At 39.9% G+C, this 12726-nt stretch overlaps 2 protein-coding genes across 2 annotated transcripts; both read left to right on the top strand.

The window, feature by feature from the left end:
- The first annotated feature begins 2448 nt into the window (after window positions 1-2448).
- On the top strand, window positions 2449-3554 carry LOC128621068 (olfactory receptor 2AT4-like). Its single transcript, XM_053646547.1, has one exon. The coding sequence runs from the start codon at window positions 2568-2570 to the stop codon at window positions 3552-3554; it is 987 nt and encodes a 328-aa protein (XP_053502522.1). The 5' UTR covers window positions 2449-2567.
- A 5696-nt stretch (window positions 3555-9250) lies between these two features.
- Window positions 9251-10597, top strand: LOC128621067 (olfactory receptor 2AT4-like). Its single transcript, XM_053646546.1, has one exon. It carries the CDS (start codon window positions 10004-10006, stop codon window positions 10595-10597), a length of 594 nt encoding a protein of 197 aa, XP_053502521.1. The 5' UTR covers window positions 9251-10003.
- Window positions 10598-12726: the final 2129 nt, after the last annotated feature.

Below are 12726 nucleotides of genomic sequence, written 5' to 3'. Positions count from 1 at the left end.
TCTCTTTCTGATTGTAGATGCATAGCACTTTGACACCAACAATTGCAAGACTTATTGGCAGATCCTGTGATGAAATTGTGGGCTTCTTGGAGACTTCTTTTGTATATATTTATGTCAAGGTAAATAACATTATATTGCAATACACAGTGGGGGAAATAAGTATTGAAAGTGTCAACATTTTTTTCAGTAAATATATTTCCAATGAGGCTATTCACATGAAATTTTCACCAGAAATCAGTATTAACTCAAGAAATCTGGAAGTATAAAGAATTCACAACATTTAAGTCCATAAATAAAGTTATGTGTAATAAAGTGGAATGACACAAGAAAAAAGTATTGAACACAGTAAGAAAAAGCAGTTCTCCAAGGCAAGGTAAGGCAAGGAACCAGCTGAAATCCGTAAGTTATTATACCCCCTTTCTGTGCAAATTAATATCAGCTGGGTTAGTAAATTGATGGTATATAAAAAGGCTTTTCGTTACAGAGGGGTGACACAAGAAACATCTCATTAAGGGGTGAAAGCAAAGAGTTCTGCGAAGACCTTTGCAACCTTATTGTTGCAAAACATATTGATGGAATCAGATACAGACGTATTTCAAAACTTCTGAATCTTCCAGTAAGCACCATTGGGGCCATTATCCACAAGTGGAAGCAACATCACTCCGTCATCAACCGGCCACAGACAGGAGCTCAAGATTTCTGACCAGGGAGTCAGAAGAATAGTCAGAAAAGTAGCCCAAGAGCCAAGGACCTCTCGGAAAGAGCTCCAGAAACACTTGGAGGCAGCAGATGCCATTGTTACAGAGAAAACAATAGGCAATGCACTCCACTGCTCACGCTCACCCCACAAGACTCCATTACTAAAGAAAAGGCATGTCAAAGCTCATTTAAAGTTTGCTACACCTCATTTGGACAAGCCTATGAAATACTGGGAGAGTGTAGTCTGGTCAAAATGGAACTTTTTGGCTGTCATACTACACACCATGTTTGGAGAAAAAATGCCACTGCACATCACCCTTAAAACACTATACCAACAGTGAAGTTTGGAGGTGGAAGCATTATGGTGTGGGGCTGTTTTTCATTGCATGGTACTGGCAGACTTCATATAATTGAAGGAATGATGACTGGAGCCCTTTACCGGGAGATTCTTGAGAAGAATCTGCTGCCATCCACCAGGATGATGAAGATGAGATGTGGGTGGACTTCCAGCAGGACAATGATCCAAAGCACACTATAAAGGAAACTCAACTGGTTTCAGAGAAAAAAATCAAGGCGTTAGAATGGCCCAGGCAGTCACCTGACTTGAATCCAATTGAACAAGATTTAAAGACAATATGTTTAGAAGAATGGGCCAGAATCACACCTGAATACCACGACCGATTAATTTCTTCATACAGGAAGCGTCTTGAAGATGTCATTACAAACAAAGGCTTCTCTACTAAGTGTTAGATATATTTCAGTTAGCGTGTTCAATACTTTTTACCCATGTCATTACTCTTTATTACACATAACTTCATTTATGGACTTTAATGTTTGGATTTCTTTATATGTGCAGATTTCTTGTGTTAACACCGGAGTCTGGTGAAATTTTCATGTTAATAGCCTCATTGGAAATATATTTAATGAAAATTTTTTTTTAAGCATTCAATACTTATTTCCCCCACTGTATAGTTACTTTTACACAATCGAGTCATGGTTCAGTAAGAATTCTTCTACTTGACAGCAAACATGCGAGGATGAACCCTGCCCCCAAATGAGCCCAAAATCCATCCAGAGAGCGCAGTCGATTGTTCAGACCAAGTGTGAAAACGTCCTTAGATTCTAGCTGGATTTAGAAACATGCTGAATAGGTGAGCCTGATGATGTATATTTTCAGACATGTTCCGAAGTAACAGCACTTCAACCTCATGGTTAAATTAGTTCTGTGGGCCTAACTTGAGGGAAATGCAAAATTCTGCTCATTAGAAAGAAAAAAAAGGCTTGGAATATATTAGAAAACAACATATCTGCTAAAACATCCTGAAAGAATAGCTTGAATATGTCAAGCTGCCAAAAAGCTACAGTAAAGCAGGATATGTTGATAAATGTGCATTTTAAAGCAAAGTTAGCTGTACCCTACTGTGACAGATATTTAATCAAAATACTTGTTCTTTGTAAATAAGAATGCTGAATATTTATGGAAAGATAGTGGCTCGAAATCATAGTGTATACTGTATCTAGAAATCATGCAGTCTGAATGTGTAAAGCAAGTGGGTTTACTCGCAAAGGGTATGGTCAGATACAAATAATTACGTCAAAAGTATGCGCAAAGCCTCAACAGTGAGGGTTTAAAAGGCTCATCCCTCAGTCTGTGGGCAGCTTTGTAAGAGCCTGGATCAAAATTTAGGGAAGGTATGATTCAAGTGTTGTGGATACAATATCTTTTATATATCTTTATTATATTTTGTATCTTCCACATATACATATATGATTTCACTAAATGAAAAATTCATTTTAAACCAAGAAAGATTTTTTAACTGTAGTCTTGTGTAAAATATATTGTAAACAATTATGCTCTTTTTTGTCAGATGTCTATCTATACTGAAACACTGTACAAAAACAGCACGACCAATATTCCTGAATTTGTCCTTGAAGGATTCACAGGAATTCCTGCCAAGTATTATGGATTGGTAGGAACCTTTTTCTTCTTCATTTATCTGATGCTGGCATCTGGGAACGTTTTCATCCTTGTATTTGTGGCATGTGAAAAAAGTCTTCAGAAGCCAACGTATATCATCTTCTGTAATCTTGCAATATCAGATCTTGGATTTGGAACTACAACTCTGCCCAGAATCATTGCTAAGTACTGGATGTCAGAGATCATTTCATTCAATGGTTGTTTTACACAAATGTATTTTGTCCATTATTTTGGGACTTGCACCTCATTTCTTATGGCATTAATGGCCCTTGATCGATTTGTTGCCATATGTAACCCATTGAGATATCCAGTTCTGATCACACACACCACTATTGCGATTCTTTGTTCAGTGCTTTGGATAGAACCCCTCCTCCAGCTTGGTGTCGTTACTGCACATATCCTTAATGTGCCTTATTGTGGCCCAAATATTATACGTCACTGCTACTGTGACCATGTTTCAATAAGAAATCTAGCATGTGCAGACATAACAGCCATAAAAGACACTAGTACTGCCCTTGCTATGACTGTACTGTGGGGTCCTTTAATTTATATCATATTTTCTTATGTGGCCATCATTATTTCAGTCATGAAAATCTCAAATAAAGATGGACGCTATAAAGCCTTTTTAACATGTACTCCACAGCTATTTATCATCTGCCTGTACTATCTCCCCAGAAGTTTTGTGTATATTGCACTTAATGTTGGATTTCATTTTGAAACAAACCTCTATATTGCAGTGGTAATGACGTACAGTCTTTTCCCTGCCCTCATTAATCCACTCATCTACTGCTTTAGGACCAAAGAAATTAAGGACACATTAATGAAAAAATTAAAGCAAAGACAGGTGAGGGTAAATAGAAAAAGTATTTTAACCTAAAGAAAATTATATCTTATCCAATTTGTTTTCAATTGTAATTACATTTAGTAACATCAGTAACATTTTAAAATGCAGGAAAACGTGAATCTGTGCCTGCTATGTCTTATTAAATTTAGGTTTATCAACTACAATATGCAATGTAATTAGTTGAAAATGATTAATCAGCCAGAAAAAAATGTTCAACCAAATAAAAACAAAGATTCTGTATTAAATGGAAATGCAGACTACTGTTATTTTGTGTAAGAATGATAAAATTGCACAGCCAAATTATACAAAACACCAATGCTTGTACCTTTCTGGCTATTTCAGTTTATGCATGGGTCATGCATGAGTCATGTTAGAGCACTGCTGTCACTTTTTCAAGTAGCTTTTTTTTCCAGGGTTGCAATGTTTTACATTTTTAATTAGCAAATATATATTGTTTTTATGGTCTAGAATACCACCATGTTCAACTGCAAGATGGTTGTTTCTTTAAGTATATACACTCTATTCTCTATTGAATTACTTTTTAGGGGGCTAAGCATGTTTTTCTTTCGCTACTGTAAACTGTAAATGCTAAAAAAAAATTTTTTAAATGCTAAATTTTTTTTTGGTCAATAGGTAGTACCACCTCCTGTTACTAAGGCTACAGATGAGCCTGATCGTCCTAACAGGAGCTGTAGCGAAATGTTTTACATCCTGGGTTATATCTTAGAATGTCCTACAATTAATAATCTTTTTGTCACTTATTCCTTGGTTTCTCCAAACAAAACGAAAAAAAAAAAAAACAATAAAACAAAAGCCATTTAGTTCTGCCTACTTTTTTAATTAATGTGCAAAATATGTAAAACCTGCTTTTGAGAACTTGTCCTAGGATTTTGTTTTTTTTTCCAATCTTTACAAAATTGATGCCAAACTACTCAGAAGTCTGAGCACTTCAATAATTATGAAAAACATGTTGATATTTTTTAAACAATATGGCCACCACATGCCTATCAGTTCTAGCTTGGCGGAGCCCGATTTACTTAAACTTTACCAAATTTACTCAAGCAGCTGTAACTCATGTCTGGCTGTACTGATTCATACAAATCAACAAATCAATACGATTCTGAGGTGGTATGCAAAGTCTTCATTCAATTACTTTAGTGAGAATGGTCATAAAGGCCAAGCAGGCAAAGAAGAGCGGTCCTGAGGGGCCGTGGAGAAACATATCAGGTAACATGAGGTTGTTAGGGCAGTTAGCCCCCAATGCTACTGTAAGGCCTCCCCTAGCCAAAGCGGTTCCAAGTTTTCAGTGTTCTCTGGTCAGCGAGCTGTCACAGGGCAACAAAAATCTGATGCTTTCCTGCCAATAGAATGTGGAATAGTTAACGTCACTAAATGACCATCTGGCAGCGTGGAAACTACTGCCAAATGTGTCTCCATGGGTTCTGTCTACCATAGAAAAGGGTTACCAGGTCCAGTGTATAGCTCGAGCCCCCTGGTTCAGAGGTGTGCTCACCACAGTAGTCAGCATAGACCAGAGTCTGACGTTAGAGCAGGAAGTAAGATCCCTCTTGGACAAAGGGGTCACAGAACATGTACCCCGTTCCCTGAGGGAGGGAGGTTTTTACAGCCGTTATTTCCTGATCCACACAAAATAGGAGTATGTGGCCAATTTTAGATCTGCATTATCTGAACTATACTCTTCAGACAAACAGGTTCAAGATGCTGACACCCAAACTTATCGTTCCACAGATTCACTTTGAGGACTGGTTTGTAACGATAGATCTAAAAGGTGCATATTTCCACATAGAAATATCCCTAGCTTTATCCCCTCGCACCTTCACAAAGTCCATGGATGTCATTCTGGCTCCATTGTGACTCCAGGCCATCCGTGTACTAAACTACCTGGATGACTGGTTAATTCTAGCACAATCCAGGGAACTGGCAGTTCAACATTGAACTGTTGTTCTCGCCCACATGAAGAGCTTGGGGCTCAGGTCGACATCAGAAAAGTTTGCTTTCCCCAGTGCAGTGGACAACTATTCTAGGGGTTATAAGGATTCTACTATGAAGAGGGCATTTCTATCCCCAACATGTGTAGGGTCAATCCTATCAACACTGAGCAAGATAAAGTTGGATCTTGGGATACGATTGGTGCTTATGGGCCTATTGCACAGGAGACCGTTCAGTGGTGGCTGAGAAGTCTGGGGTTTCATCCAAGGATGAAGCATAGGCATAGGCATCGCCGACATAGGCATCACCGTGTGACACTGATTATTCTCAGTGGTTTCATCCTTGGATGAAACCACTGAGAATAATCAGTGTCACACGGTGATGCCTACGTGCTCTGAGAATTTGAGTGTCCCCGGTTTCTAGCCTCTCTCTCTCTAGGGGTGTCTCCTTAGCACAAGACGGTAATGACAGACACCTCCCTCATGGGCTGGAGCGCGGCCTTAGACAGCTGTCCAGCTCACGGTGTCTGGTGCAGCCCTCATCTGGAGTGGCATATAGATTGCCTAGAAATGTGGGCCATATTTCTAGCACTGAAATTCCTTCTTCCTCAATTGAGAGGTCACCATGTGTTTACAGACAACACACCAGTGGTCTCATATATTGACCACCAGGGAGGATTATATGTGTGCCCCCTGTTCAGGCAGGTACAACTAATTCTTCTCTGGGCAGAAGGAAAGTTTCAGTGAGTGCAATGTACATTCTGGGAATATGGGGGCAGACATCCTGTTGAGGCAGGGGCTGAGGCCCAGGAATTGTTGGCTCCATCCACAAGTGGTGGAGTCTATATGGCAAGGTTTGGTCAAGTGGGACTGCATCTGTTCGCCTCTGAGGAGACACCACACGGCCCACTGTGGTTCACCCTCAGTTATCCCTCACAATTAGGGCTGGACGCCATGGTGCACATGTGGCCAAGGTCACATCTGTACACTTCCCCCCCATCGCTCTGCTCCCACATGTTTTAGCCCTGCTAGATGGCACGCCTTGGGAGATTCCCATCCGCAGGGATCCACTGTAGACCCAGTGAACTGCGCAATAGCTACAGTCCTGGAGTTCTTACAAGAACATTTCACAGCGGGGTGGGCTCCTTCTACAATCAGGGATTAAGTGGCCACCATTTCGGCCAGCCACGCCGCTGTTGATGGAGTCTCTGTGGGGCAACATCCTCTATCTTTGAGGTTTATTCGTGGTGTCAGGCGGCTGAGGCCCATCTGCAGGCCGCACATACTTTACTGGGACCTTTCTGTGGGCCTGGAAGGTCTGTCAGGTGCCCTATTTGAGCCCTTAGAGTGGATCTACTGTCTCAAGCCAGAGGGCTGATTTATCACCCTCTGCCAGAACTATGGAAACTGTGGGTCTGGCCTCAAAGGGGCACTAGCTCATAGATTCTGGTCTCACAACTGAAGTTGTAGAGACCATGTTAAATGCTAGAGCACCATATACAAGGAAATTGTATGCACTCAAGTGGCAGCTTTTTGTCTTGTGGTGTGAGGAATGTTAGCTAGACCCATTGAACTGCATAATATCTACAGTCCTGGAGTTCTTACAAGAACATTTCTCAGCGGGGTGGGCTCCTTCTACAGTCAGGGTTTACGTGGCCGCCATTTCAGCCAGCCATGCCTATGTTGATGGAGCCTCTGTGGGGCAACATCCTCTAACTTTGAGGTTCATGTGTGGTGTCAGGCGGCTGAGGCCGATCTGCAGGCCATGCATACCTTCCTGGGACCTTTCTGTGGTCCTGGAAGGTCTGTCAAGGGCCCCATTTGAGCCCTTAGAGTCAGCCTCTGAAGAGTTTCTGACTCTGGCCCTGACATCTCTCAAGCGAGTAGGAGATCTACAAGCTCTCTCTGTTGCCCCTTCCTGCCTTGACTTTGCCCCTGGATAGGCCAAGGCCTTCCTGTATCCTATGCCGGATTATATTCCTAAGGTGCCTACATCGGCTGTCCACCCTGTGGTGTTGCAGGCTTCCTGCCCTCCTCCATTCCCCACACCGGAACAAGAGAGAATGCACCTACTAGTGTCCAGTAAGGGCTCTCTGTACTTATGTCCACCGCTTCGGCCAGTGGCATAAGGTGGAGCAGTTGCTGGTCTGCTTTGGCGGCGATAGTAGAGGTGATGCTGTGTCAAAGCAGCGCATCTCTAATTGGATAGTGGAAGCAATCTCTATTGCTTATGAGGCACACAGTCTCGCTACGCCTCTGGGCATAAGGACTCATTCCACTAGGGCGGTCACCTCCGTGAAGACTTTGTCCAAAGAGGTATCCGTACAGGATGTCTGTGATGCTGCAGGGTGGTCTATGCCACACACACATTCATTCATTATTACAGCCGGGATATTCATTCCACCCCAGGCTCGAGTGTCTTGCAGTGACCCTCGGGCTTGGGTCTTTTTGAACAAGCCGTACCCTCGGTATGACGGAGTGGGTATTCTCATTCCCATAGTGTTATGCTAAACGCAACATCAAAGTTCCCTTTGAAAGGGAACATCTGGGTTATGCATGCAACCCTGTTTCCTGAGAAGGGAATTAGATGTTGCGTAGCTTTGTCATACCAGGGCAGGCCTGTGAATTGCCTCTTCGCTTCAGATAATAGAGGCTGATGGCTCGGTTCACAGGTGCCATATTTATATCATGCGATGCGCTTAATTGCTACGTCACCTGATCATGGCAGGTCTATAAATAGGCATGATTTTACACAATCTTCAGATGCCGGTCGTGCGCAAAGGACGCTCCCCATAGTGTTATGCTAAACACAACGTGGAGTTCCCTTTGAAAGGGAACACAATTACTAAAGGAAAGGGAACACAACAAAATCTAAACTGTGTTTACAACATGTGGAGTAAAGGCTTATTAATTTACATGTTGAAAGCAGGAGCAAGTCTTTGCAAATATTTGTAGAATGTAGGGGTGTCATGGGGAGGCCAATGGATGTGTGGATGTGTGGAGTTTTAGGGGTACTCACCTCACTGAAGGTACCTGCTCCAGTTCTGTTCATTATAAAAGAAGTATTTGATTATGTAGTTCGTACAGACCTATTAGCCTCCTCAATGTTGATGTCAAGATTTTAGCCAAACTTTTGGCCTATCATTTGGAGGGGGTTCGACCTAGCATTATTTCAGAGGAGCAAACCGGGTTTATAAAAGGACGGCATTACTTTTCTAATATTCGTACTCTACTTAGCATTTTGTATTCAAAACAAAACAGCGCCTCATCTGAAGTGGTCATCTCTTTGGACGCAGAAAAGGCATTTGATAGGATCGAATGGGAATATCTTCTTATGGTGCTAAGGAGGTTCGGCTTTGGGGATGGACTGATATCATGGATCCGTTTATTATATGTGGAACCGCAGGCTTCCATATATACCAACGATGCTAAATCTGACTATTTTACTCTGTCACAGGGTACGCGACAGGGATGTCCTCTGTCTCCCTTACTTTCTGCCATAGCAATTGAGCCTCTCTCGATGGAGCTTAGAACTCTTCCGGTATTTCAGGGTATAATTCGCAAAGGAATTGAACATAAACTAGCCCTGTATGCTGACGACTTAGTACTTTATGTTACAGATCCGATTGCATCTAGTCCTGAGATAATACGCATATTAAATGACTTTGGGAAATTTTCTGGGTATAAACTGAACCTACAGAAGAGTGAATGCTTACCCATAAACCAATCTGGCCAAAAAATGAAACAGACTGAAATACCTTTTCATTTGGAGGACTCAAAATTCAAATATCTCGGAGTTAAGAGTTGCTCTAAGAAGCAAATAGCTAGGATACAGGGCTAGGATACAAGACTCAGAAATGATATGTTGAGGGTTTTGTTGGAAGTTAGGACTTTCAAAGCTATATGACATTTGGTCTGTAGGTGGTATTAAATCAGTAAGTTCCTCAGATGAATTTTACTGCTGTTCTGGAATCTAGGAGGGATGGGAAAACATGAGATTCAGACTGGGGTGATTTTTTTGTTTGTTTGTTTTTGTTGTTGTTTTTTAATTTAAGAAGTCTTGGAAGAAAGCTTCAGGCTATGAGAATCCAGCAGGATGAAACAAAAAAAAATTTTTTTGCCATCTCTTGCCATCTATTCTTCAACCTCATCAGGCATTACAGGAAAAGATGCAGAGCTGTTGTCTTGGCAAAAGGCGGTAGCACAAAGTATTGAATAAAAGGTTATCAATATTTGTTGCACACCTATATTTAACACAATATTTTTTGGATAAACTTGTGTTGTGTTTGCAATTGTTTGCTATCCATGAGAGCAGAGTATTTTGGTGATTTTTTTTAACAGAAGATCAATAGGTTAAACAGTAAAGGCAATCTGTTGTTTGCAACAAACCGAAGTCTTCATAAACCCATCTATTTTATTTATATAAGTCTCGTGTTGTCTGATGTGTTGTTCAGTACATGCACCTTACCAAAGATCATTGCTCAATATTGGTTCCAAGATGGGACCACTTCTTTTGCAGCTTGTTTTTTTCAGATGTACTTAGTGCATTATTTTGGTGTGGTCAATTCATACACACTAGCTGTAATGGCCATAGATCGATATATAGCAGTCTGCTACCCATTTCGTTACCATTCTATTATGTCAAATAGAAATATTTTAATTATCTCCATTGTAGTCTGGGTTTTTGCTCATTCTAGCATTATAATGATGGTTGTTCAGGCTTCTCCCCTCCCTTACTGTGGAGCCAACACCTTTGTTCAATGCTATTGTGATCATGTATCTGTTACCCGACTTGCATGCACTGACAGGACTCCATATAGTTTTCCTGATTTTGTTTATGCCATGGTAGTACTGTTGGGATCTCTTGCCATTATTGTGTTCTCCTACTCCTGTATTATTTTAGCTGTCCTACAAATATCAAGTGCACACGGGCGGCTAAAGGTTTTTTCCATATGTAGTTCTCAACTTATTATAATTGCACTCTTCTTCTTACCCAGGTGTTTTAATTACTTGGCTGCAAATATAGGTATCACCTTTAATGCTGATTTGCAAATAGCCATCATTATGCTGTATAGCCTGCTACCGCCAATGATCAATCCTTTACAGTTTAAAAACAGAAGAAGTTAAGAAAATCTTGATAAGAAAAGTAAAAAAAAAAAGCCAAGTTAGCTTGACCTAATATGAAAGATCTTGAAATATTTTATGGTACATGTGGACTGGGTTTTTTGTTGCTCTGTTTGTACTGTAATTGGATTCACACATCATGCCTGAGTTCAGCTGATGATAATCTGAATTCTGTGGAAAAAAATCTAAATGTTTTTTTGAAATGGGCAGGTAAAGAAACACACAGTACTTAAATCACAAATGCTCAATTTATTTTTCACAAGTGGGCAAGGCCAAGTATATTCCATGCTTTAACATGCTTAATTCAATATCACTCAAAGCTTGAAAATATGATGCACTTTTATTAAAAGTGAGAATAAAAAAACAGTCCATCGTCAAACAGGCAAACAGGATAAAAAACAGAGAGAAGCAACGTGTTGAAACCAGAGATACAATAAGGTATTAATGCTCAGAATTCATTTATAACAATTAGCCATAATTTTCTGGCAATATTCCAATTTTTTAAAACAAACTTAGATGACACTTTTTAGTATAATACACCATTATTAAATTTGATTTTAGTATGTGTCCACCATACAAAATAGAATTTATGGATGATTACCATATACAGACCCACTACCCATCCAGGAGCAACTCCGAATCCAGCCCAGACATTACAGTGCTCATATGCACCTGAATTCTAACCCACCTGTTTCCTATGTTTCTTCAACCACTCTGTGTACTTAAACAGTTTTTTTCATGTATCTCCTTTGCAAGGTCTGTGATTTTTTTTGTGTGTGCAGTTATCATACATTTTAATGTAATACATTATAAATAAAGTGCAGTGTAATACTTCAAGTACTGAATAGTCATTGTAAGACCTGCTATTAGAGAGAAGGTTGAGACTCCAGGTGCAGAATGCTTATTACAAAGCAAAGCCCACAAAAATAAATAAAGTTTCATCACAGGATCTGCTAGTAATTGAAATGTTGTAACAGGCAGTACATGCAAGAAAGCCCTCAAACATCATGTGAAAAAATAAGTACACCCCATGGAATTTATTTTTTAAATACATATTTGGACAAGCAAACATTTGATAATCTTTGAAACAGTGCCTATTAATTAAATTAATGTAGCTGAACAAAGTCACAAGGAAAATTAGCTTTTTCAATCATCAATCATTTATTCAACAGAAATATCAATAGATGTGATATTTTTCTATGGAAAAATTAAGTACACCCTTGGCCTCCGAAGCTTGCCCCCTTTAACAGAAATTACTCTTTGTACACGTTTTGCATAATTGTCCAACAGACTTGCTGGAATTTTTGACCACTCATCCAGGCAATATTCTTTCAGTTACATTTACATTTATTCATTTAGCAGATGCTTTTTTCCAAAGCGACTTACAAAAGAGGAAATACGAGCAGTGCAACATATCAAGCGGAGAACAATACAAGTAGTGAAGTGACGTGCGATGAGGTTCGTGGCTGGGGAGGCACTGACTCTTTCAAAGTCAGATTTACAAATATATGAATTCAATAGAGTAGAATAAATTCACCATTCAACTGGCTGCTTGCACACTGACTACTGGTTATGTTTCATATCCCATATCAGCATTCTTTACACACACATAGGTAAGGTACATATTTGGCCAAAGAAGAACGTTAAATTTATAGCGGCTCAGAGAGAGCGCATTTGCTCTGCACCCTCCGTGTGTTCTTAATTTGCCATCACAATTCCACAATTCATACTCATTCAATACAAATGAAAGTATATACAGTCCACAACAATAAGACAAATGTAGTTGTATTCTTTAAAATAACTTTTTTTTTTTTTCTTATCTTGTTTTATATAATTTTTTTTTAGTTATTATTTAAAAAAGGGCTGGTCTTTTATTTTTGTCGTGGACTGTACAGCAGTGTATGCATGGTCTTCCCTTTACTCGTTGGTCATTACTCACATCATCAAATCCCAAAAACGCCTCCCTCACTTCACAGGCCACCTCACTTTTAGCCACATAATACAAAATAACAGATCTGGGCTTTGTCTGTGACATCCATTGTCTTGTCTACTTCTACAGCAACAAATAGGGCTGCATTAATCTCCTTTTTTATATCATTTCTAATCACATCACTTATTGCTTCAATTTAATC

Source organism: Ictalurus furcatus, chromosome 17 (assembly GCF_023375685.1).
Source record: "Ictalurus furcatus strain D&B chromosome 17, Billie_1.0, whole genome shotgun sequence".
NCBI lineage: Eukaryota > Metazoa > Chordata > Actinopteri > Siluriformes > Ictaluridae > Ictalurus > Ictalurus furcatus.
Note: the sequence above shows the minus strand (reverse complement) of the source record. Positions and strands in the feature narration are given on the sequence as shown.